The sequence below is a fragment of the Juglans microcarpa x Juglans regia genome, chromosome 1S, assembly GCF_004785595.1.
Source record: "Juglans microcarpa x Juglans regia isolate MS1-56 chromosome 1S, Jm3101_v1.0, whole genome shotgun sequence".
Lineage (NCBI taxonomy): Eukaryota > Viridiplantae > Streptophyta > Magnoliopsida > Fagales > Juglandaceae > Juglans > Juglans microcarpa x Juglans regia.
This window is the reverse complement of record NC_054595.1, coordinates 13,929,519-13,954,965: the sequence shown is the minus strand read 5'-3', so window position 1 is coordinate 13,954,965 and position 25,447 is coordinate 13,929,519. Positions and strand designations below refer to the sequence as shown.

The window sequence follows — 25,447 nt, the reverse complement described above, 5'->3', positions numbered from 1 at the left end:
TGTGTTTTTAGTTTTTCTTTTTTTACATTTATATATCAAATTATCTAGATATGATTTTATTTTTATTTTATTCTTCCTAAACTAAATGATTTCTTCTACTCATCATCAATACACCACACATCTGATAAGAAAAAATAATAATAATGTGTGGCATGTAGTGTGATGATGATAAGAAAAATTTTTCTAATTTTATATATAGTTATGGTTTTTTAATCTTTTTTTTTTTAATTTTACGTAAACATGTCACATGATATAAAAGTTGCCATCTCTCAAAATAATTGCTTTTTCTGTCGCTGTTTGTGCCTAAAATATTTCAATAATATTTATCGATTGAACTATTGATTTGTCTACCTTCAAACTTTTAAATATCTTTTAGTATGTTTTATTATCTTCAATCATATATATTCATGACATGCTTTAAAAATTTGTTATTCTAAATGTGATATATTAATCTATATGATTGAAATTAAAAAATTTTGTTATATGTTATACTCTCATTTTATTTTTATTTATTTCGATATATAAGATATTACTATCAATCACTCTGAGACAACACTTATTATTTTTTTGAAAATATAAAAAATTAATAAATAATGACCCCTTATTAGTGAGTAAGGAATAAAGAATAAAATGAGATCCAAGATATGTTTGAATTGAGATATGAGATTAAATGAGATGAGATGATTTTAAATATTATTATTATTTTAAAATTTTAAAAAATTAAATTATTTATTATATAATTTTTTAATTTGAATGTTTTTAAAATTAAAAAAAATAGAAGTTAGAAAACAGAAGGCTAAACCCTAGAACTTTAAATAGCCCCTCCACAGTCCACGCCCTATAGCTGTCTCCCTCCGCATCCTGAGACACGCGAGCACACGCTACTCTCTCTCCGCAGTACTCTCTCTCCCTGTCCTAAAACCCTATAGATACTAGTGAGAACACTCCAAACAGGGAGGTTAAGGTTCAGATCAATTTCGATCGTCGATTCTTTTCCGATCCTCGAGTTCACTCCTGATCAATATGGACCTTCCCAGCCTCGTCTTCATCCTCCGGGGTGCTCTTTGTCCCAGCCCCGATGAGCGCAAGGCCGCGGAGCAAAGCCTCAATCAGGTTGCTCATTCAACTCTTCATCTTTACTTCCTCTTTGTTTTTTAAGTGAATGATTGGCGTGTGAATTATGCTCCATGGTTATTGCTAGTTTCAGCTCGATTGTGAAGTGATCGCTGATTTCTTTTTGTTTTTGGGAAACAATTGTTTCTCAAGAATTGAGACAATTATAGCTTAGTTTTTCAGAATTCTTTGAGAATAGCAAATCAATTTCCTTTGAGATTAATTTTATAATTTTCGTATTGCAGTTTCAGTACGCACCTCAACATTTGGTGAGGGTATTGCAAATCATCGTGGATAATAACTGCGACATAGCCGTGCGCCAAGTCGCCAGCATTCATTTCAAGAACTTCATCGCCAAGAACTGGTCTCCTCATGAGCCTGGTGTGGGACGCCTTGCTTGTTCGTGTTTAGCGTCTCAATCTGTTGGTTAATTTCGATTTATAATTTGTTCATTTTCGGTTTGATATAGATGAGCAGCAGAAGATTTCCCGAACCGACAAAGACATGGTGAGGGATCATATCCTAGTGTCCGTACCCCAACTTCCTCCTCTGTTAAGGTAACATTTTCTAACTACAGTAGATTGATGTTTGATTGCTGTTTGATTAGTTTTACTATACTTATGTTTGTAATGGCTAGTTTTGCGCTGTGTCCGTTCTTTATGTTGCATGCTTTCCAAAGTTGTAATTTGTTGATTGTAACTCTGGATGATTGTCTGATAAAACATCATCTTGCGATATGTTCTTTCTGATATGAAATCCCATGCATTTATCTTTGTGATCATCTATTTTTAAGTGGTGTTATTTGAAATACATGTTATGGACTTTATATAATCCTAGCAATGTGTGGACTTCATTTTTATCTCTAATATGAAGAAAATTGAAATGAAATGTCATGCTGTACAGGGTACAGATAGGTGAGTGCCTCAAGACGATTATCCATGCTGACTACCCTGAACAATGGCCGCACCTTTTGGACTGGGTGAAGCATAACTTACAAGATAAGCAAGTCTATGGAGCTTTGTATGTGTTACGGATACTTGCTAGAAAATATGAGTAAGTTATATCTTTCATCCTATTCTGGCTTAGAGTTGAGATTCAGAGATATTACAAAGTAAAACTAAGTAATGTTCCCTTAAAATTCTGTAAGGGCTTGTGTAATTTTTCTTTAAGTATATCTAATTTAGTATTTTATTTTTTGTTTTTCCCCCCTAAATAGGAAGGACGCATGAACAGACATGTGAATAGACTCCATGCTATAATTTTTCTGGAATGGAATTTAATTTCATTTTGAAAACCCCTAGGAGTTGGCTTAAGTGGTAAAGGCCTTGAGTTTGGGGGTATGCTCCCCCCCAGGTCTAAGGTTCAAATCCCCCCTTGGGTGCAAACAATCTTTAGGGGCCATTAGACTGGGGGATTTTCCCCTTGAATTACCTGAGTTGCACTTTCGGGAAACTCCTTGCCGAGGACCTGTGCACCCCCAAGATTAGTTGGGGTGTTGTTCCCAGACATCCGTTGTGAATAAAAAAAATATATTACATTTTGAACATAGTTGATAAATTTAACTACAGTTATTTGCAGAAATCATTTAGCTTGCTTTCTTGGTATGTTTTGGTTAATCCCATGTTTGGCATGAAAAGAACTGGGCAGCAAAAATGTTTATATTTCTGTATGTGTGGTAGTCTTTTCTTTTATACCTTTTCTTCTCTTTTTTAAATATATTTTCTTATTATTGATATATCATTTTGTACATACATGCATAGGCTAACACTTGCTTTTTCCTTTTTCTTGATAATTAATGTACTGTTCTGTATATGAAAAAGGATGAGATCCTGTTTATTTTTTTCTTCCTTTCCAAGGAAAAAAAATAGGTTGTTACATTTCAGTTTTTTTGATAAACAAGAATAAGATTTTATTGAATTAGGCGTAGCACAAGTACACGGGAAGTATACAAAAGTAAACACCTAGTTACAAGTTAGGAACTAGAAAAGGATACAAGAAAATCATGAACACTAGTTCCATTGAATAAAATCACCGAACTCCAAAAAAATAAGGTGTGGAAAAAGAAACATTTAAGTATTTTTTTGTAAGTAAAAAAAAAAAAAAAACATTTAAGTTCATCCAAAGAGTGTTCCTGATCTACATAGCTCCAGCCGGTCCCCTCAAGCCAAATGCACCAGATGAGACATATGTGTTACATTTCTTAGAGGCCCTGTTTGGATACAGAAACGGTTTCATCTCATCTCATCATTACAATTTTTTCAAATTTCCATACAAAATATAATAAACAATTCAAGTTTTTCAAATCCCAAAATAATAATAATATTAACAAATAATATTCTAACAATATTTTATTCAACTTTAACTTTCATATAAAACTATCTCATCTCATCTCATCTCACTATCCAAACAGGGGACTTTATTGAATTAGGTGTAGTCCAAGTACACAGGAATTATACAAAAGTAAACACATAGTTACAAGTTAGGAACTAGAAAAGGATACAAGAAAATCATGAACACTAGTTCCATTGAATACAATCGCCGAACTCCAAAAAAATAAGGTGTGGAAAAAGAAACATCTAAGTTCATCCAAAGAGTGTTCCTGATCTACATAGCTCCAGCCGGTCCTCTCAAGCCAAATGCACCAGATGAGACATGTGTTACATTTCTTAGAGTTTCTTAACTTAACAAAGAAAGACAAAACTGATTTGTGTGAAAAGAGCACGAGAGCATGCATTTGACTCACTTTCACCTTCGCAGTCTCAGCCTTTTGAAACCTGTCAGCCCCTCTCTTATCTTTTCATATCACCTGTATCTGAAGCTTTCAGATTCAAAGTCCTTGATTTCTGTTCATGCATTCTTTATATGTTCCTGTGTATATCTATCAACTTTTGTTGATGCACACGTTAGTGTGCACAGTGCCAGCATTGAAGTGGTGTAAATGGGGACGAGATTAGCGCACTCAATTTATGTACGATGTTGTCGTTTGCAATGCTAGTTATGGATAAATTTTCTGATTTTTGAGGAATTCTATCACATCATAAATTTGCCACGTTAAAGCCTCTCTGATTCTTTTATTTACAAGGTGCACTTGTGTTGATGCCAATTTGGTTGTTTACTGAAATTCAATTAATTCTTTCCTATACTTAGGTTCAAGTCTGATGAGGAGAGAACACCGGTTTATCTCATTGTTGAGGAGACATTCCCTCATTTGCTCAATATATATAACAGGCTTGCGCAGATTGACAAACCATCGCTTGATGTAGCAGAGCTGATCAAGTTTATTTGTAAAATATTTTGGTCATCAATATATGTAAGTTGGTAGATGGATAGTTTGACAGTCTACCTTCCATCAGTATTGGAGCACATCAAGGAATTTTCATTTTAGGAGTTGCTTTGACTGGGTATCAATTTGTGTTTGTTATCCCTTTTGATGTGCTCCAATCTGTTTTCTTTGATATCTCTTTCAACACTCTAACCTACTATGAGAAGCAGATTGCATGTGTATTGCCTTCTACCTTTGTTCACCACAACCCCCCCCCCCCCAGCAGCTTGTGAGAAGTTCATTGCCTTGTAAACAAGTGTGTTGGGGCTAAGGCATCTTTTGAACAAAGTTGGTTTCCACAAAGTGTTGGTTTTTCATAAAAGCTTGAATTAGTCTTGGGGGCAGATGATCTTTTAACTTTCTTCTTATCATGTTTTTTTCTTATTCTTTTATCTCTACAAACTCGCTCCTTTTTTTATTGTTTAGCACGACTGGTTTATTGTTTGTTGTTTTCAGTTGGAGATTCCAAAGCAGCTCTTTGATTCGAATCTCTTCAATGCTTGGATGATTCTTTTTCTAAACGTATTGGAGAGGCCTGTCCCCTTAGAAGGGCAGCCTGCTGACCCTGAGATTCGGAAATCATGGGGGTGGTGGAAGGTCAAGAAATGGACAATTCACATTTTAAATAGGCTATACACTAGGTAAGTTTCTAGATTTGAAACATGCCTAAAAACTAAGAATGAGTCTTGTGAGGCATTCTGACTTTGTTTTTTGATGAGTAACTATTATTTTGGGGTAAGTTGAGGGGGTGTTGTGAGAATCGAATTCACAAACTATTATTCTAACTTTTCATCCGCATTAAACTATTATGTCACAGGTTTGGTGATTTGAAACTTCAAAACCCAGAAAACAAAGCTTTTGCACAGATGTTTCAGAAGAATTATGCAGGAAAGATTTTGGAGTGTCACTTAAATTTGCTGAATGCCATTCGTGTTGGTGGATATTTACCCGACAGAGTTATCAATCTGATTCTTCAATATCTAACCAACAGGTTATTTTACGCATTCTTTTTTCCATTTTAAGATAAAATTTTCACATTTAAACCCCTTCAAAATGTTAAAATCCTTTTTATCTTTTTCTTTTCTGAGTTTTCTGGTTCATGCAATCTTCTTATCTGTAGCTTCAGCTGTTTAGTTATGTTTTTAATTAGAAAATAAGGTGAATATCGTATAGGATTTCTTGTTCCAATCTTTAAACTCTTTTCTATCTTTTTCCCGGAATAAAATTCTCTTATTAATTATAAAAAAAACCCCTTTCTATCTTTTTCTTTTATGAGTTTTCTGGTTCAGTCAATCTTATCAGTAGCATAAGCTGTCTAGTTATGTTTTTATTAGAAAAAATTGAATATGATACTGTCTTTTTTGTTTTTACATATGATATGATTATTTGTTCTTACATATTTCTCCGTAATGGTGAAGGACACTCCCACTAGATTCTTTATAATTGTCTCCTTTGATATTTGTCGATGCTATGGTGGAGATAGGTGAGCGAGAGACAAAACCCTAAGGCTAACCCAGCCGTCACCCTTCGCCTAAGGCATTGACCGGCATCACCCTTCACCTAAGACACCCCACCATTGCCACAGACAAGGCTGATAGACTCTGGTGTCTCTGCTGAGGGCACTTTTGGCGTTGGTCCTCCTTTGGCGACCTGGAATTTCTCAAATTTCTCTGAGACTTTGAGGAGACTTCTTGGAGGCGTTGTTGACCGTCGTAACTGTGCCTCCCTGACACAGACAAGACCAACGGGCTCCAGCGACTCCTTTGAGGGCACTCCGACATCGGTTCTCCCTCCGACGACTAGATTCAAAATTGTCAAGGAGATCTCTTGGACCGTCTTCTGTCGGATTTGTGCCTCCACCACCACAGACAATACCATTGGGCTCAGGCAACTCCTCTGAGGGCACTTTGGCGTCGGTCCTCCCTTCGGCGTCAGTCCTCCCTTTGGCGATTGGATTTTTTCAGGAAACCACTCCTTTGATTTTGCTAGCGCCAACCTACATCAGATCTGCATGTTTTGGGAGATGATGTCGGAGATGACGAAGTGAGAGGAAGCTTGATGTTTTGGGACATGATGTTGTGATTTGGTACCAAAGGATGATGACGCGCGATGCGGATTTGTTTAAGATGGAAGGTGAGAGGTGGTAGAAGGTGAAATAAAAAACTTTTGTTTTTATGAAAGAGGGAGGAAATAGCTTTCGCATCTCTGAACGTAGTAAAAAGATAGCTAAGTTCATGTGCCTATGTGGGACGGCTGCTTCATGGGTTGGTAAGGGGATAGAGGATTGTTTAGAACTCATCTATCATGATGGATTCTTCAAGGAGTTAAGGATGGGTAATGGAGTTCTCACATTCAACATCATAGACAGTGGGAAGGCCTTCCTTAGGTGCCTTGGTGTTGAGGTCACCGGCGGGTAGTCCGGTCGAGAATAGCTTTGCAACGGAAGGAAATGGTAAGACACTTGTAGGAGACAAGCTGTCGGGTGAAATTGGGAGATGTGGAGGTAAGCACCATGTGGTGTAGGGTGGAATGGCTGCCTCGGTTGAGTGTGGGAGAAGTGGAGGGGTTCTTGTGGGTTGTTAAAGCTCAATTGACAGGAGTTATGAAGTATGTGAGAGATCTTATGATTAATGTGGATAAGGGGTTGGACCTGGTCATGGGTTTGGGTGGTGGGTTGAAAATGGATGAAGGGGGGCGGGGGGGAGATCCTATGGGTTTGAAGGCCTCAAGTGTGCCAGCAAAAGGCACTTCGACAACGTCAGAAATAGGGTCGTTGGACGTCGACATCACTATTCATGCCGGTTTGCCGTCTGACTGCCCTCAGTCACCAATTGCAATTGGGGTTGGTACTTTTTTCCAGGGTTCACTTTTAGTTGAAGATGGGGGGTCCTTCCAGGGTTTTGAGTACTTTGGAAGAAGCAGACGAGCTTCTTTCAGAAGATGAAAATGGGGTAACAGAAGGCAGTGCTCCCCCCACCTGTTCTATGCCTCCTGATGGAGTAATAGGGTCTGACAAAGTGGCACAGAAATGGTAGTCAGGGGGTGTAGCACCTACAAGCAATGTTCTCGTCAATGGAACAACGACACATATGCCGGAGGTGAAGGAACCTCTAATGCTGATAACAACAATGGACAACAACAATATAGCTGTTGAGGAGGTTTGAGATTTGAATGTAGGATATTGTGGGGAGGAAATTACGGGTTTATCGTTGGTGCCTTGTGAGGAGGAACGTCTAGGGTCGGGAGAGCAGTTGAGAACTGTGTCTGGGGATAAGGGATAACGTTGTTTCCCTGGTTTCTCTTCCTCCAACAAACAACATAGCGGGTTCACCATCAGATTGGGTTTTGCATAAGGTTAATGAGATTCAACTTATTGTGGGGCTTTCATACGGAGGATGTGTAGACCAATTTAAAGCACTACTCACTGTGATAGAAGCGGGCCACCCGCTTGAAACCAAATCAAGTTTTAAGAAAAGTAGGGAGTTAAAGCGTCTTTCTTAGGCAATCAACTACGACGCTAAGGGAGGTAGCTCAAGTCGAGGGAAGACGAAAGGGAGGACATTATGAAGACGTCCTCGTAGAGGGAGTTTCGGGTGGAGTATTAGTCTTACGGAGGGTGGGGGTTGGGGAGGTGTGTTCTATTCCAATTCTTGATGTATTTTGGATAGACTTCTAATTTTCATGGGCTTTTTGGGTCTTTTGGGGCTAGCTAGTATGGGCTAAGTGTTTTCTTGTATACGTCCAATGTACTTGGTTACTTCTATTGATATATATAATATTTTTACTTATAAAAAAAATGATTATTTGTTCTTAATGGTGCTAGAAGATCTGTTCATGTTACAATCTCGCTCAAATTATAAGTTTTGGATAACTGAACTGAACTCAATAAATCCTGTTATCAACTACAAAGGGTTGGCCATTTTATGATGGCTATAAGAAATACCATATCATGGTGTGGAATTTAATGGCATGACCATTCATGATTTTCTTGTCTCACTAGAACATCACTCCTAGGTGTTGCTTTTGTATATGACCTGTGTACTTCGGCTTTTGCCTATTCCTACGATCAATAAAATCTTATTTACCAATAAAAAAATAAGAAACCATTTCCTTGTAGTGCCTGGTACCTTCCTTGATCCTCATTCTTCTTTTGGCTTCGCTTTTAGCTTTTGTTAGAGAATCAGTTTTAAGGGTAGAGAAGAACATCTTTTTTGCCAATGCATGCTCGCAGTTGGTCTTTTGACCAACAGATGTCTCGGAGAGTGTGTGAAATAAAGTTCAGACTAGGTTGTAACCACACAAATCCATAGTTTCCCCAATCTATACAAATAAAGGAATTAAAGAAATTATCGGTCAAATATTAAAAGTATAAAATTGATAAACGAGATTACAATTAATCAATTTAGTTAAGAGTTGTGTCTTGTGTGAAAATGGAATTCTTTTTACTTATGAGCCTTGGGGGAGAGCAGAGAAGCGACAACATTTTGATGCCGCTGCAACTTCAGTGAAGGTTGAAGCCATAAATTCTCATATGCACAGCCTGAAAACCTTCAATGAGTCCACAGGTTAAAAATTACTAGCATTTTTTTTTTATTAGTAACTAGCATATGGCTGAGGATTCTAATTCTCAAGGCATTGGGCTGCATTTGCTCCTTGAGGCGGGTGATGAACTTGGTAGCAATAGTGATCCTTATAAAAAAAACAATAGTGATACTCTATATGTTTAAATTATATGTTTAAATTGTTCAAGGTATGCACGAATGATTTTTTAGAGAGGGGCAGCTGGAGGCATTATTGTTTTTTGTTAATTTTCTTTCTGCAATCATATTTTGTGGGAGAATTTCACAACTTAATGTTTGAGCTGTGTACAAATGAGTCCATAAATATTAAGCAAGTATTAGATTGATCTTCAAAGCCCAAAAGCTATGCTGATACATTTGAGAAGTACCATGCAAGTATTATTGGATTCATATCCGTACTGGTACTGTTGTCAGATTATCTTGGAGAGCCGTACGACCCTTCCCGTTGTGTTTTGATCCAAGGATTATCTTATGGAAACCTTGTCCATGTAGTGTTATGTAAATATAGTTTTGGTCCTTTTCTTTTCATGTAACGGAACACATACTTCCAAAAGTAATATTGAATATGACTCCGGGCACAAGGATAGGGTTTCTTGCATGTCATTCGGAGAAGCATCATTTTTTGTCAGGATTTTTCTTTGAAATCCCTTTTGTAGAGGGAATGGGAACTTACATTTTATGAAAGGATCATAGTCTGTGGAAGTTCTTGTTTAAATCTAAAGAAGTAGGCAACTAATGTCAAAAAACAAGAAAAAAGTTGTATTTGCATCGAGCTATGATGCATCTTCTGAAAGTTATAGATCCCACCAACACCGTCTTTTCTCTTATCAATGGGCCTTGAAACTGAAATTACTGTTGTGTTTGGCTGTTCATCTAATTAATATCAAGATCATCAATCTCTTGATGCCTTGCCTCATTTATTGCTGCTTCGTTGGCATGATATATACTTAAAGTGGAAAGAATCTATTTGACCTCCTCATTTCTAATATATATGCAGTATCTCGAAGAACACTATGTATAACCTGCTCCAATCTCGACTTGATACTCTTCTTTTTGAGATAATTTTTCCCCTTATGTGCTTCAATGACACTGATCAAAAGCTTTGGGATGAAGACCCACATGAGTACGTGAGGAAGGGTTATGGTATGGCCTCAAGATATGAATTTATTGCTTTAAAGGCCTTGGATTGCTGCAGGTGATTTAGGACTGTCTTTGTTGGCTTCAGATATCATTGAAGATCTATACAGTCCAAGGACTGCTGCCATGGATTTTGTCAGCGAGCTGGTTAGAAAACGTGGAAAAGAAAATCTTCATAAGTTTATTCAATTCATTGTGGGAATTTTTAAGAGGTATATATTTGTTTTTTAACTTATTGTCTACAATTTGGGTATTAAATAACTGGGTGTATTATTTGTTCCTTTGTATTTTTCCTCCTCCAGTTATGATGAAGCACCGGTAGAGTACAAACTATATAGACAGAAAGATGGTGCACTTCTCGCTATTGGAGCCCTTTGTGATAAATTGAAGCAAACTGAACCTTACAGGTCTCAACTTGAGCATATGTTAGTGCAACACGTTTTCCCTGAGTTTACTAGTCCATTTGGGCATCTTAGGGCCAAGGTTTGTTAGGCTAAAATTTATTTTCTGTTTATTTATCTTTGTGCAATTTGGCTACTTGTTAGTTTTCATAATGCAGTGAGTTGTGATGGTCTTAAACTCTAATGTTGGCAGTGTTGGTGAAACCGCTAGGCATATTTAAGCATAAACGCTGTCTAGCCTTGGCACAAGGCGTAAAGTGCAAGCACACGTTTTTAAAGATGATGTAGAATAACAGTAAATCTGTAAAATATAATACGAGAAGGCTTTACAAGTTACTTATAAAAAAAAGGCTTTAAAAGTAAGATGGTAAGATGGTAGCGCATACTAACATATTTAGTATATTAACTCAACTTATTAGAGTAGTAAGCAACATGAAAATCAAGTAATCAATTAATTACTTAAAATTTAAACATAACATATTGATATTACTCTGTTGTACTTCACTAGTATACAAATCAGTTAGATTTGATAGCGATAATCAAATTAAATACATTGTTAGATCAAAATATACCAAAAAACACAAGAATTATAAAAGCATGCTTTACGCATTTTAACTGCACAAAAAACGTGCCCACAAGCATGCTTTTGTAAATGCTCTTTGCTTTCCGTAAGCGAAGCACTTTGGCCATGGCACTTTGTGCTTTGCTGTTTACAAACACTGATTGTCAGCTCTTCTTCTTCAAACACTGATTTAGTAACTTCATGTTAATTTTTTCTTTATTTTTTGATCTCCAAATCTTCATATCACAAACACTGTTTTCAGTTGATTTTTTTTTGTTGCCTTTTGAAAGAAGGTTGAGAAATACACGTTTGATTGTTTTTGCATGAGCGTTCATATTAACTGGGCATTCATTTTAAAGGCATTACTATTTTTCTGCCTTTACTGGTATTAGGCAAGTGTATGCTAGTGATGCTACTTTTGCACCTGCTCCTATTATAGTTGAATGAAAATTTTGTTCTGGATTTAGGCTGCATGGGTTGCAGGACAGTATGCCCATATAAATTTCTCGGATCAGAACACTTTCCGTAAGGCTTTACACAGTGTTGTGTCTGGGATGCGGGATCCGGAACTTCCTGTTCGTATTGATTCTGTTTTTGCTTTGCGCTCTTTTGTTGAAGCTTGCAGAGGTATATATATGCTGCACACTATGTGTGAGTGTTTGTTTTTCATAATGTTTATTTTTCTGTTAGTTTAGATGTTGGCTGCTTGATAGAATTTGCATTTTTTTAACTATGCAGATTTGAATGAAATTCGCCCAATTCTTCCTCAACTCCTTGATGGTATGTGGTTCATGAAATCTTTCCAAGACTCTGAACAATGTGACTTTGTGAATAAAAGATTTACATTACGCAAATTTTTCTTCCATCCAGAGTTCTTTAAACTTATGAATGAGGTTGAGAACGAGGACCTTGTATTTACTCTGGAGACTATAGTCGACAAGTTTGGGGAGGAAATGGCACCATATGCTCTTGGGTTATGCAAGAATTTGGTAATATTTGCTATCAATCTCATTTGATTTTGTTATATGTAACTTCCTTCTTCAGTTCATGTTAGTCCATTTTTCTCTCTAAATTTAGGCGGCTGCATTTTGGAGGTGTATGAACACTGCTGAAGCTGATGATGAAGTTGATGATCCTGGTGCTTTAGCTGCAGTTGGTTGTTTACGTGCCATTAGCACAATTCTTGAATCAGTGAGCAGGCTTCCTCATATTTTTGTGGAAATTGAGCCAACTTTGCTTCCTATAATGCGTAGAATGTTGACAAGTGATGGCCAAGGTGTGCATTCTATACTTCGACAAATGAAAATATAAATTGTTTCACAACATACGTAATGGATGTCTTTCACTCATGACTGAGAAATTGAAAATGTATAAAGGAAATGAAGAATCTAGTTTCCTCTGTAATGTATATTATTCTGCAACATAGTTGTTGAATTAGTTAGTAGATCGTTGGTATAGTATAGGTCATGAAAGCCCTTGAAGCTGAAGTTAGTAGAATCCGCTTTTTTAAGGTTTTGTTCCTCGAGGAGTCAGGTTCATTTTCTGGACAAGTTTCTGGGAGTTTGTCGTAAGTTTGAGTATCTGGACTTTGAACGCCTGGCATTTTGATCTCTAAAGTATTTTAAGTTAACGTGGACCTACCCAACATGAATCATAACTTATATAAAAATTCTAAACTATGAAAGTTGAAGCACACATACAAAAAGCAGCTAAATCTCCTCTCATGCCTGCATCAACCAAATTGTATAAATAATATAAAAAAGTCCACATAATACAGTACACTTGGAAAGTATATACAATGCAGAAAACTATGTTTACCATTTTTGTCACTTTTAGATGGCTTTTTGTGGAGTCCCATGAGAGCAGTATATTAATGATTCTTGTGAGTCTCTAAGCAGCACATGCAGTTTCCTAATTTTGAAGTGTTCCTGCTATTGAAAATCAAAGGGGATTTAAAGTTTACCTATTTAATATTGTCACTGTTTCATTTAGCTGCTGGAATCTTAACTTTTGTGTGATTTGCTGCTTTAGTTGCCCTTTTTCTTAGAGTTCAATATCTTATTCCCCACTTAAGTACATATTTTGTTTTTCCTGTTACCTGTGCAGAGGTTTTTGAAGAAGTTTTGGAAATTGTATCATATATAACTCTCTTTTCTCCGACTATATCTCTGGATATGTGGGGTCTATGGTCATTGATGATGGAAGCGTTGGCAGATTTTGCTATTGACTACTTTCCAAGTATGATCTTCTCTGCCATTTATATACTTGGCTTGATATTCAAGGGAAATTTATTGGCACTATTGCAATTAGTATTTTTGTTTAGTTTGGGTTTTCTGTTTTTTTTTTTAGAAGAGGATGATACCTAAATATTATTGATAAGCCCTCACTTATGGCGAGTGGATGCTGTGGTTACAATCCAGCACCTTGAGGATGCATAATCAATCTAGCCCAAAACCAAAGTGTAAAATTAAACCAAATCTAGAGAAAAAAATTAAATCCGTGTCTATGCTCTATATAAAACCAATCATTTACAACGTAACATTGGCAGCCTATTCTACCAATTCCTAGTATTCCTGTGATTTCTTTTGGAGCTGAAAAAGGCTCTTCTGTAGACCTTTTTGCACCCCTCTTTTAGTATTCTATTTAAGTTGAGTTTCGTGTATATATATACACATTTGATGGGTAACAAATAAAAGGAAAGAATATTAAACAAGGAAGTTCCTTATATATCTATGGTATCATGTATTCAACTTTCTGTCTACCGCCTGACCAAAGAGTAGAATTGGAGTTTTTGTTTTTCATCTTCCCCCTAAGTAGGTGCTTTCTCTTTTATACCTTCTGCTTAATGCGCTTTCAATTTACTTATAAAAAAAAAACAAAAGCATTTAAGCCCGATTTATCTTCAGAATCAGTTTCCATGTACGTTTCCTGTATTTTAATTCTGAGAAGTGCTATTTTCATGCAGATATCTTGGTTCCTTTGGACAACTACATATCCAGGGGAACTGCACATTTCCTCACTTGTAAAGAACCAGATTACCAGCAAAGCCTTTGGACTATGATTTCATCTGTGAGTTCTTTCTGCTTAATAAAGTTTGTTTTGATGCCTAGCAATTAAGATAAAGCATTGAAATGAAAATGTGAAAAATCTTGGTGACTTTTTTTGTGACACTGATTTATTTATTTTTTCTTGTGTTTTCGTTCCTTTCCTCCCCTTTGGCTGATAAGATGTGTGCTGTTTTAATTTTGCAGATCTTGTTAGATAAAAATATGGAGGACAATGATATTGAGCCAGCTCCAAAGCTCATTCAAGTTGTCTTCCAGAACTGCAAGGGGCAGGTGGATCAATGGGTTGAGCCATATCTCAGAATCACAGTGGAGCGATTACGTCGGGCAGAGAAGTCATACTTGAAATGTCTTCTCATGCAAGTGGTAGGGAGCATATGTAAACTTTTTTTACAAATATTCAAATTTTCCTTTTAACAAAAGGATTGTGTTTCTGAGTTGCAATTTGGAAGTTGCTGTTTCTTGTTGGTATGCCCATTTTTGTTGGCAGGGCCCCGCCTGGTGGGGGCGGGGACTTGGTATGTGGAGCACATCTCTCTCGACAGAATAAATGAGAGCCATTGCTTTAGTTTTTGCCTTTTGAATTGAAAATTTGACCTGTGTAGTCTCTGTAGCTCTACAGAATAAATGATGGGGAGCTAGATTTACAGCATAGGACTCTTAAATACGAGCTTGATCTCCCTTGTAACTGAAAGATGAAACCATTGATGGTCCTTGGAGATCATGTGATTCTTGCAATAATGTTTGTGTCGGACCCATTAGCCAGATAAGCTACTCAAGTTTAACACATCTACCTTTTGGTGAACATTGAACTTGCAACTGAGGCATTTAGATGGCTTGGATATGGGTTTCATAATACACATGGTTTTGTTGGCTTGTCTCTTGCTAAAACTATTATATCTCTGACTTGATCTGTTTAGAATCTACATCGTCTAAATGTTTCCTGACATGATGTACAAAACTTGAATTGGTTGTAAGGTTTGGTCACGTGTCATACCTTTGTTCCTCTAGCAGCACATATCTGGTTGTCCGTTGTTTTTAACTTATTGAAATCCTAAAAAAAGAGTTGGATGCAATGAGCCCTTAAATATTAGAAGTAGATATAAACCAATTAAATAGACCACTATGGCCTTGAAACCAGAGGTTTTTATTATACACGAGCCAATAGAGGAAACCATCAAAGCCTTGTTAGTTGATACAAATAGCAGTGCTAGTTTTTCTTATTATCTTGATTTAACAGTGGATGATTTACTTTTAACTTTTCCTAGTCATGTGCTTCAAAAATACCTGTGATAGATGGAAGCATCTTTGAGGTGATTAGTATTAAAAAGAAAAATGATCGCAGATAGCAGATGCTCTTTTCTACAATTCAGCTTTGACACTCTGCATATTGCAAAAGCTAGGTGTTGCAACCGAAATCTTTAATCTTTGGTTCCAGATGCTGCAAGAAGTTAAAAAGAGTGGTGTACGCGTTAATTTTAAAAGGTGAACTTTCAATTCTTTTTCCTGTTGTTAGTGCTGCCAACCCTCCATCTTTTCATCCCCCCACTTGCCCTTCTGCTCCCCCAGAAGATCAAAGGGAAAGAGTCTCTTTAATTCCATCATAGCCCATGGATCTGGTACTTGCTCGTTTACCCTTGAGGATGGCATGTCATATGAATTTCTATGTTACAGGGAACATGATAAGAAAGTTTGTTGCTTGGGATTGACATCACTACTAGCACTGCCTGCTGGTCATTTGCCAGGGGAAGCTTTGGGACGCCTTTTCAGAGCAACCATTGATCTTTTAGTTGCATACAAGGATCAAATTGCAGGTCTCTCTCTATCTCTCCTCATTGATATATCTGTCATTTACTTTCTATATATATCTGTCAAATTGCAGGTCTCTATCTTTTTAGTTGCATATATTATTACTTTCTAAACTTATATGATGGGCAGAAGCTGCAAAGGAAGAAGAGGTAGAAGACGATGATGATATGGATGGTTTTCAAACGGATGACGAAGAGGATGATGGTGATGTATCTGACAAGGAAATGGGAGTTGATACCGAGGATGGGGATAAAGCTGACAGCATTAGACTTCAAAAGTTGGCTGAACAGGTGTGGATTTTAACCCAGATTTTCAAATTAATTTTATGTTTGTGTTGCGAAATACAGGACAATGGTTACACAGTTTAGATTGTAGACATTTGTTTTTGCGTGTGCTATATTTGTTTTGCATTTTTTGCATAGTTTTTTATGAGTTAAAAAGTTGTCTCTCTCTCTTCGTGATGGATGATCTTTGCTGTGATTCAAGCCAGTGGCATCATCGTGTGTTTACACTTTTCTTGCTGGTTATTATGTTACGATAGATTTGGTGAACAGAATGGTTTTGTTGAGCAGCTTGTGGGTGGAATCAATAGTTTTCGAGATCTCATTGGGTCATATCAGTGTAGGGTGGCTGGTGGTCACGATGTTACAGCCGGGACTCAAAGAATACATGCTATGAGAACAGAACATACTTGGCTCAACATTGCTCTAATGCTCATGGTCACTACAGAGCATTTGCCAAATATGGTTGAAGAAGCCGGCAAGGTTTCAGAGTTATACCGAAAGGTGTGGAAAGTCTGGGAAGGGAGAAATACTTATAAAAAAAAGTCTGGGAAGGTAGAAATGCATCCTTGCGCACAAAGCTGCTACTTTGGTTTTCCTGTCCCGTGATAATGGCTCATGGGAGGAGCTCACATAAGCTCTAGGGCCATGGGGGATACCAGGTGGAGTTGAAGTACATGGCGGTGCTATGTGGGGTGGGTCAAGCTTCTATGACAGACTGCTAAAAGAGGTGTTATGGGGAAACAAGGAAAATGGTGAAGTAGCCATTGTGGGCAGGCACAAGCAGAAACCAATGTTTCAGAAGTTGACTTGACCTTCCTGTAGCTCTCAAAACCAACTCAAAACCAGCTCATGAATACAAGGCCTGGTCTTTTTATGGTGGAGAAAAGGAAGAAAAATCAAGGCCCGAGCAGAAGTGGGATGATAAAGTGGGAGTTTGGACTTGGCAAACAGGCTCTCTCCGAGCGAGAGGAAAGCGGGGCAGGCAAAATAACCATTCTGGTGGTTGATAGTGGAGCAAAGGCTGGATGAAACATGGATAGGCATGCCTTATCATCCAAAAGGATGTAGAAAGGGAAGGCTCACGGGTGCATCCCACATCTCATAGAGAGGAGGAATACCAGGGATGATAAGGGATAAATAACTCTACAGCTCGTGGGAATGGGGAAAAAAAGTGTGCCCTCCAATGGGCATGCCTAATTGTCCACATAGTGCATGCACAAGACACTCTAGAAGGTCAAAATGATTACAATGGTGTTTGGACCAGATGACATTCACCCCATAAACAAGGAGTCCAGGGTTAGTTTGTGGGTTCAATCCAATACAGATAGAGTCTTGCTTAATGTATCAGAACACTATTCATTTTCAATTCGTGCTATGGCTTAGTATTATTCCTTGATATCTAGCTTCACTGTTTTGTTCATTTACATTATCATAACTTGATGTTTTTTTATCACTAGGCAAAGGCTAAGGCTTTTCGCCCATATGATGAGGACGATGATGATTCGGATGATGACTATAGTGATGATGAAGAGTTGCAATCACCAATTGATGAGGTGGACCCTTTTGTTTTCTTTGTGGATACTGTCAAATGTAAGTGAGAATATTCCCTTCCATCATGTTTTAGATTGAACAATTTAAATATTGTTGTTAGTGTCTAATCTGTAACCACCCCCTTCCCCCCAACATACATTTTACTTTTGCCTCACTTTCTTTCATATCCAGCCTTGCAAGCATCAGATCCATTGAGCTTCCAGAACCTCATGCAAACACTTGACTTTCATTATCAAGCCCTTGCCAATGGTGTTGCCCAGCATGCCGAACAGAGGAAAGCAGAGATTGAAAAGGAAAGAATGGAGAAGGTGGCTGCTGGTGGTTCTTAAGCTTTTGATGCTATGTTGTGGCTAAAAATTTGCTTTGCATATTACATCCAATCCGTAATGGTTTGGAGACAGTTCTTGCGAGTCCCCCCCCCCCCCCCCCCCCCCCCCCCCCCCCCCCCCCCACTCTTCTTTCGGAGCATCTGGCTGTTTCGATGATCATGGAAGGTCGTTGAGCCCCAATGATTTCTTGGGTCTAAAGTTCATGGAAGCATTGCTTGTACAAGTTCCACTGACATACAGTGGGATTAGTGAACACTGGAGCTAGTAAGGTGTTCTGTTCGTCCAGCATTCAGAGGTATATATGGCTGTCCCGTCTCGAATGAAATGTCCGTGTTGTCCTTTCCTCCTTTATCTCTCATGTTCATTAGCCACAATTTCTTAGGGTTGAGTATATTCCCTTTGGGTTATTTGGGAACCATAGGATCTCTGCTCTCATGGCTTGAGAGCAGCAGCAGGGTGGGTTTCATGCATACAAAAAGTTATGTAGGATTTCTTTTCCGTTTCATACGGCTGGATGATGGCTGTAGTGATTATTATTATTATTATTATTATTATTATTTAGCTGCTGGGTCACTAGCAAATATTCCCTCCCTCCCAGGTGTATAGTCTTAGGGATCGATATTGGTTTTTTTTTGGGTTTTGATTGCCGAAGGCTTCCAAGGGTAGCTTTGCTGCCGATTGTAAAACATTTACGTTACATATTCTTTATATGATACGTAGATTCACAAGAAGAGATCCTTTTGGATATCATTTTTATGTACTTTCTTGCAATGATTTTCTTTCGTGGTAGGTGGTTTACCAAAGTCATAATAATAGTAGTAGTAGTAACTGAGTCACTGACCATGGCTAATACAAAAAATGGGCATCATTTCTCCATTCTTGGGGTTGTACACTCCAGCTAAATTCCACTAGATACGTGTACACGGACCCACCAATGTTCTTAATGTAATGGAAAATATTATATAACGCTTCATTGATTGGGTTTACCTTAAAATAGCAATACCATTAATGGAAGCGCAAAGATAGCCTGAAATTGGAGTTCCTATATGCTGCTAAAAAAGATTCTCTAGAACTTCTACGGGACGACGTGATTTTGTTATATTATATATCACTTTTTCTTGATCACTACCAACCAAAATTTTGAGACAGATCAATACTTGAAACTATAACATCTAAGGGTATGTTTGGGTTCTGGTGAAGAACAGAGAAAAAATTTGAATAAAAATATTTTTTAAAATATGTACTGTGTTGGAGTTTGTGAAAGTGAATAGATAAAGTTAAAAAATAGTTTGAATATGATTTTTAATATAATCTTTGTTTTAAATTAGTTTGTAAAAGTGGTATTGATTTTTGTGTTTGAGTAACGATATGGTAAAGATTAGATAAAAGGTTTAAAATTTAAAATATAGAGGTATTTTGCTTTTGAGTGATGTTTGAGAATGAAGTAATGAAAATTTTTGAGAATGTTTGGTATTATCCAAACATGCCTTATAAATCTTAAAAGAATCAAGGAACTCAACTAAAGATCAATGAGTCTTCTTGCCTTAACAATAGGGTCCCAACACTCTTAAGTACAAAAAGGAAACTTATGAATTAACATATATCAAATTTATTTGTTGTTCTTTAGGTAATTTTTTTTAGTTCTAACATTTCTATAAACAAAATTCCTATGTGGCAATCCTATTAAGTTATTTATGTTATGTTTAGGGTTACAAATAAAATGTTTTATATTTTGGTTTTAAAAAAGAGACCGTGTTTTATAAAGTGAATGCAATAGAAAGCTTTTTCAACATTCAGAACAATAAAAACATGCTATTACAAAAGCCAAATTCAACCATTTCTTATTTCAATTAGGAGCAATACTATATGGCAAGTTTAAATAACGTTTCGAAACCAAGAAGCGTGCATTGAGGATGGTGCCTCAACATTTATGGTGACGTTTGTAGAGTCAGTCGAAAGTGAAGGAGTCTGTGGGATACCTGTGGTTGAAGACTTTCCTAAAGTTTTCATTGACGAGTTACCTGGATTACCACCTGATAGAAAAACAGAGTTCGGAATAGAGTCAGAACCTACGACGACTCCAATCCATAAAGTGCCATATCATATGGCTCTTGCAGAGTTGAAAGAGTTCAAGGTGCAACTGGAGGAACTATAAGAGAAGGGATTTATTTGTCCTAGTTCTTTGCCATGGGGTGCACCTATGCTATTCGTGAAGAAGAAAGATGGTTCAATGAGGATGTGCATTGACTACAAGTTGAACAAGGTGACGATAAAGAACAAGTATCTGTTACCTCAAATTGACGACCTATTAGATCAACTGCAATAAACATCGGTATTTTTGAAGATTGATCTGCTATTCGGATATCATTAGTTGGAGGTCAAAAAAAGGACGTGCCAAAAACTGCCTTTAGGACAAGGTATGACTACTACGAGTTTTTAGTATGCCCTTTGGGTTAACTAATGCTCTAGCCGCATTGATGGATATGATGAACAAAATATTCAGACCTTACCTAGATAGTTTTGTTGTCGTATTCATTGATGACATCTTGATTTATTCAAAGAGTGAATAGGAGTATAGAAGTCCACCTAAGTATGGCGTTGACCATACTTAGAGATCAGGAGATGTATGCCAAACTCAGTAAGGGCGAGTTCTGGCTTCGTGAAATGAGGTTTTTGGGTCACGTGATTTTCAATGGTGGACTAGCAGTCGACCCCAGTAAGATCGAGGTAGTGATGAACTGGTAAAGGTCGACTAATGTGCACAAGATTTCCAGTTTCTTGAGACTGGCTGGTTATTACAAAAGGTTCATGGAAGGATTTTCCAGTTTGTTTGGACCATTTACCACCTTATCCAAGAAAGATGCAAAGTTTGTGTGGATTAACAACTGCGAGGTGAGTTTTCTTGAGTTGAAGAAGAGGCTTACTACAACATCGGTACTTACACTGCCAGAGCCCCATAAGTCTTATGTGGTGTATAGTGACACATCCAAGGCAGGACTCAGATGTGTACTGATGTAGGAAGGACGGGTAGTTGCCTATGCTTCACGTCAATTAAAGAACCATGAGCAAATTATCCTACTCATGACTTGGAGTTAGCTGCCATGGCTTTTGTTTTGAAGATTTGGAGACATTACTTGTATGGTGAAAAGTGTGAAGTCTTTACAGATCACAAACACAAAAGCCTCAAATATCTATTTGAGCAGAAGAACTTGAATATGAGGTAGATAAGATGGTTGGAATTGATCAATGACTATTAGTGCGACATAAAGTATGACCCTAGAAAGGCAAACGTGGTAGCAAATGCATTGACTCGCAAGAGCAGAGCCGAAGATTCGTCTGCTTCACAATCAGACATGACATCTCTTTTGAGTAGCATGATAGGTTTGTTAGCCGAAAACCATAGTCATGAGGTTGTTTTGAGCTCAATCTAGGAGTTTGTCCCATTGGATTGGGAAGAACTCAAGGATTGTCAGAGGGAGGACAAGAAGCTAATGGAAATCATAAAAAAAATAGAGAAGTCTGAAGGGCCAAAAGACTTTAGAATCAGAGAAGATGGAACTTTGTATTTCAAGGATCGAAGAGTGATTTTCGCTGACCAAGAATTAAGAGATAAGGTTTTAAGGGAGGCTCATAACACTTCATATACATCAGAAGCCGATAGGTGTTTTGTAGCTACTATTGATCCTAGAGTGGAAGTGGGAAGATATCTTGATAGATTTTGTGGTAGATTTTCCAAGAACTGCAGCTGGGAATATCACTATCTGGGTGATAGTTGACCGATTGACTAAAAGTACCCATTTCATACCTATCAAGAATACAGATTCCGCGAAAAGATTGTCAAGGATTTATGTGTCTGAAATTATTAGACTGCAAGGAGTGCCAAGAACGATCATGTTAGACAAAGACTCTCGTCCATGTCTCGATTTTTGTAGAGTTTGCAGAGTTTGATGAGCACTAGTCTAAAATTCAGTAGTGCCTACCATTCTCAAACAAATGAACAGATCGAGAGGACGATTCAGACTGTGGAAGACATGCTTAGGGCTTGTGTTTTGGAGCATGAAGGAAATTGGGAGAAGTAGCTACCTCTGGTAGAGTTTGCTTACAACAAGTTCCAGGTCACCATTCAGATGGCGCCCTATGAAGTTTTGTATGAAAGAAAGTGTAGATCCCCATTATATTGCGACAAAGTCGGGAAAAAAAGTGATTGGACTAGAAGTCTTATACGAGATAAAGGACCAAGTCCTAATGATCAAAGAAAAATGATGAAGATGATACAAAGTTGGCAAACGAGCTACGTTGACAACAGAAGAAGGAATCTAGATTTTGAAGTCCGAGACTAGGTCTATGTGAAAGTGTTTCCTATGAATAATTCAATGAATCGAGCACTTCAACAAATTGAATTGGGAGATTCATAAAAAATTTGAATTGATTATTTCAATATTGATAAAATGTATTAAAAGTCATAAATAATGCAACTCAATCATTTTATATCATATACAAAAGAGTATAAAATATAAATTCATTGATTAGTTTCAATAAACATGTAATTTATGTATTTAAACTCAATTGTCAACATTTTTTGGCCCATATACGAAGAAGACAATGACTATTAAGTTATAAGCACATGAAAAATATAGTATTTTATGCACATTCACAAATTTAATATAAAACACTTATTCATCTCCAAATTTTTTTTGTTCAACTAAACAAAAAAGAATTACATGTTTTATCTTTCAATTTTTCTGCGATTCTTATTGAATACAATGATGGAAAATTAAAAACACGCAATTGTTAGACAATGTAAAAATAAATACAGTTTGAATGTATTGGAATCAATTCAAATTTGTTTAAAATTTTCTAGAATCAGCCTGAATTGGTTCATTGAAGCGGTTCGATAAAAGAATAAAAAAGTTCACTAAATTCGGGCATCTTACCGATTTAATTTGAATCGGCCTAATCGAATTATTATTTTTGAGTCTTGCTTCAAATGCTATAATCTCTCTGTTTATTTTATAGGAACCCAAGCAAAGGTAAAGTGTGAACCATTGAAATCATAAAACACAAGGAGATTAATGGAAGAAATAGTGAAACAGGAGACCGATATAGATCTTATCGAACGAAATTGTGAAATAGGAAAGATGGAGATGAAGTTTACTCGACTGCCTACCTTTGGGAGACCGGCCACCGACCTCACGCCATCAAGCTTAAGGGACAAAGGGGTTGAAACCCTTTCAGGTGGTTTTCTTCACGCAAATCATAAAAGGATCTATTTAAACATGTATGGGTATAAATAAAATCTTGCTCCCTGCTAGCTTGGAGGGTGTTTGTGATATCATACACAATTTTAGGGTGGTTAGATGAATGGAAGCAGTGTCATATTAATGAAGCTAAACTAAGTCAATTTGTGTAGACTCATGGTAGTTATAAGGCTGGTCATGCAGGTTGAGATAGAGACCTTGCACATAGCTCGGAAATATTTTTTTGCCTACTTAAACATTCTAATGTGAAGAAATTTGTACGTGAATTTGGTACTTGTCAAATGAAGTTTGAGAATGTTTCCCTTGCTAGGTTATCACAAACCTTGCAAATTCCTAATTAACCATGGTTGAGTATTTCTATGTACATATGTTGATGGTTTGTCTATTTCTCAAGCTTATTACGTTATTTGGATTATTGTGGACAAAATTAATAAGTTTACTCGTTTCTTATATTTATCTCACCCTTATATTACCCTTTAGGACTACAAACGAACTGAGTTGAGCAGAATTTGAACAAGGGTTCTCGAGATTGAGAAAAATTGAAAACTCTTGATCGAACTTGACTCGCCTAACATATATTAAGGTAGAACTCGACTAAGGCTTGAATAAAAAATAAATAAACGAGTTGATCAAGAGCTTGAGTAGCTCCAGCGTGAGTTAATTCTTTTGGAATAATATTATTTCTTTTAATTAATTTTAATTAGAATTTTGATAATAAAATATTAAATTGAGCTCTTTTATTCTATCTAACCCCTCATTGGACAAATCAATGATTCACCACCTTGCCACAATGTAGTTACAAATAGGTACATAATTCCAACTTCTAAGGTATCTTAATAAATTACAATTTCAAATGATAGACCACTAATTATAGCATCAACTTGGAAAACAAACTAAAAAATGATTGAAGAAAAGTCCTCAAACTCTTATTCACTTCAAGCCCATTTCTGATGCATATATGACATAGCATTACTCAAACAACATTCTCATTGCAAGGTCCCACACAAATGAAGCCCAAATAAATCAGTGTAAATAGTTTGGTTTTCACCGTTGAGTATAGGATCCAATTCTACATCTGACAGAGTTATATAAGTGTGGATAAGTTGGTTTTAATTTAGCGAGAATAAAATCATATGAACGCTTCACTAGCTCAGAATTTTTAGCTTACCAAAATTACCGTTTGTGCATGAGAATGGAAGTTTGAAGAAAAGCTCCTCTAAGATCATATAACGTTTGTGCATAAGAAGATATTTAGATGAAATTCATAGGATATTGAGAATTACTCACATTCACATTTTCTCAATGCACCAGAATTATTTTGGGTAGGCTCAACTACTTAAATCCATTAATCTTAACTAAGAATAAACAACTTATTGAAAAAAAAAAGTACTAATAATAAACACCTAGTCTAAAATTGAATGAAGCACAATAGATTGAATAATAACCTATAGAATAATAAATAAAAATAATAAACAACCTAATTATAAGAGCCAAGAATAACAAACAAGGAGGCAATATCAACATGTCAAACTTATTTTTTGAGCGCCAAGTACAAAATAAAACTCTACAAAAAATTACTTCATGTTCTCCATATTACTCCATCATGTACAATTAGACTCTTACAAAAACAATGGTTTGCAACATTCCCTATACTTTTACAACTTAAGCAAGTCAACTATTCATGTAATGAAACCATCCTATATGTCCAAGCTTTCAAAAATTAAAAAAAAACCAACAACTTATCAACTAACATTCTAAATTCCCAACAACCTTACCCAATTGGACACCTCCAATGAGTCAACAAGTTCTATTCACAAAAAATAGTTACAGCCTTACTTAAACAACATACTTCATTTCACTGCTAATAATAGATCAATTCACAAAAAACTAAAAAAATAGTCAGTAGCCAATTCCCATTAACCTATGATGCAAAACACATCACATCATTAATAACAACACTTGAACCAAATGAAAAGATATAACAAAATAAAAATTTAATATTAAATATTTACGATTATACTACAAATTGACAACTT

The 25,447-nt window shown here is 36.6% G+C and overlaps 1 protein-coding gene across 5 annotated transcripts; it reads left to right on the top strand.

Moving 5' to 3' along the window:
- The first annotated feature begins 825 nt into the window (after positions 1–825).
- LOC121246081 (importin beta-like SAD2) lies at positions 826–18,884 on the top strand. 5 transcript variants are annotated; one of them, XM_041144075.1, is made up of 23 exons: positions 826–1,113; positions 1,359–1,494; positions 1,583–1,670; positions 2,017–2,166; positions 4,261–4,423; positions 4,892–5,076; positions 5,253–5,426; positions 10,013–10,158; positions 10,241–10,364; positions 10,455–10,635; positions 11,583–11,742; positions 11,854–11,895; positions 11,986–12,104; positions 12,193–12,391; positions 13,222–13,353; positions 14,081–14,184; positions 14,367–14,546; positions 15,526–15,665; positions 15,855–15,994; positions 16,122–16,279; positions 17,731–17,863; positions 17,996–18,248; positions 18,281–18,884. In XM_041144075.1, the coding sequence occupies exons 1-22, from the start codon at positions 1,024–1,026 to the stop codon at positions 18,151–18,153; spliced, it is 3,102 nt and encodes a 1,033-aa protein (XP_041000009.1). In that variant the 5' UTR covers positions 826–1,023; the 3' UTR covers positions 18,154–18,248; positions 18,281–18,884. The 5 variants fall into 5 exon arrangements, with proteins under 5 accessions (XP_041000009.1, XP_041000008.1, XP_041000007.1 ...); XM_041144074.1 differs by having other exon boundaries at positions 16,119–16,279; XM_041144073.1 differs by having other exon boundaries at positions 11,583–11,766.
- Positions 18,885–25,447: the final 6,563 nt, after the last annotated feature.

Bases quoted from the DNA above. Each gene is read 5' to 3' on its own strand.
- LOC121246081 (XM_041144072.1), top strand. From the start codon at position 1,024: ATGGACCTTCCCAGCCTCGTCTTCATCCTCCGGGGTGCTCTTTGTCCC. The intron at 5,427-10,012 runs GTTATTTTACGC...ATATATATGCAG, and splicing joins CTTCAATATCTAACCAACAG to TATCTCGAAGAACACTATGT. The intron at 12,392-13,221 runs GTGTGCATTCTA...TTACCTGTGCAG, and splicing joins GTTGACAAGTGATGGCCAAG to AGGTTTTTGAAGAAGTTTTG.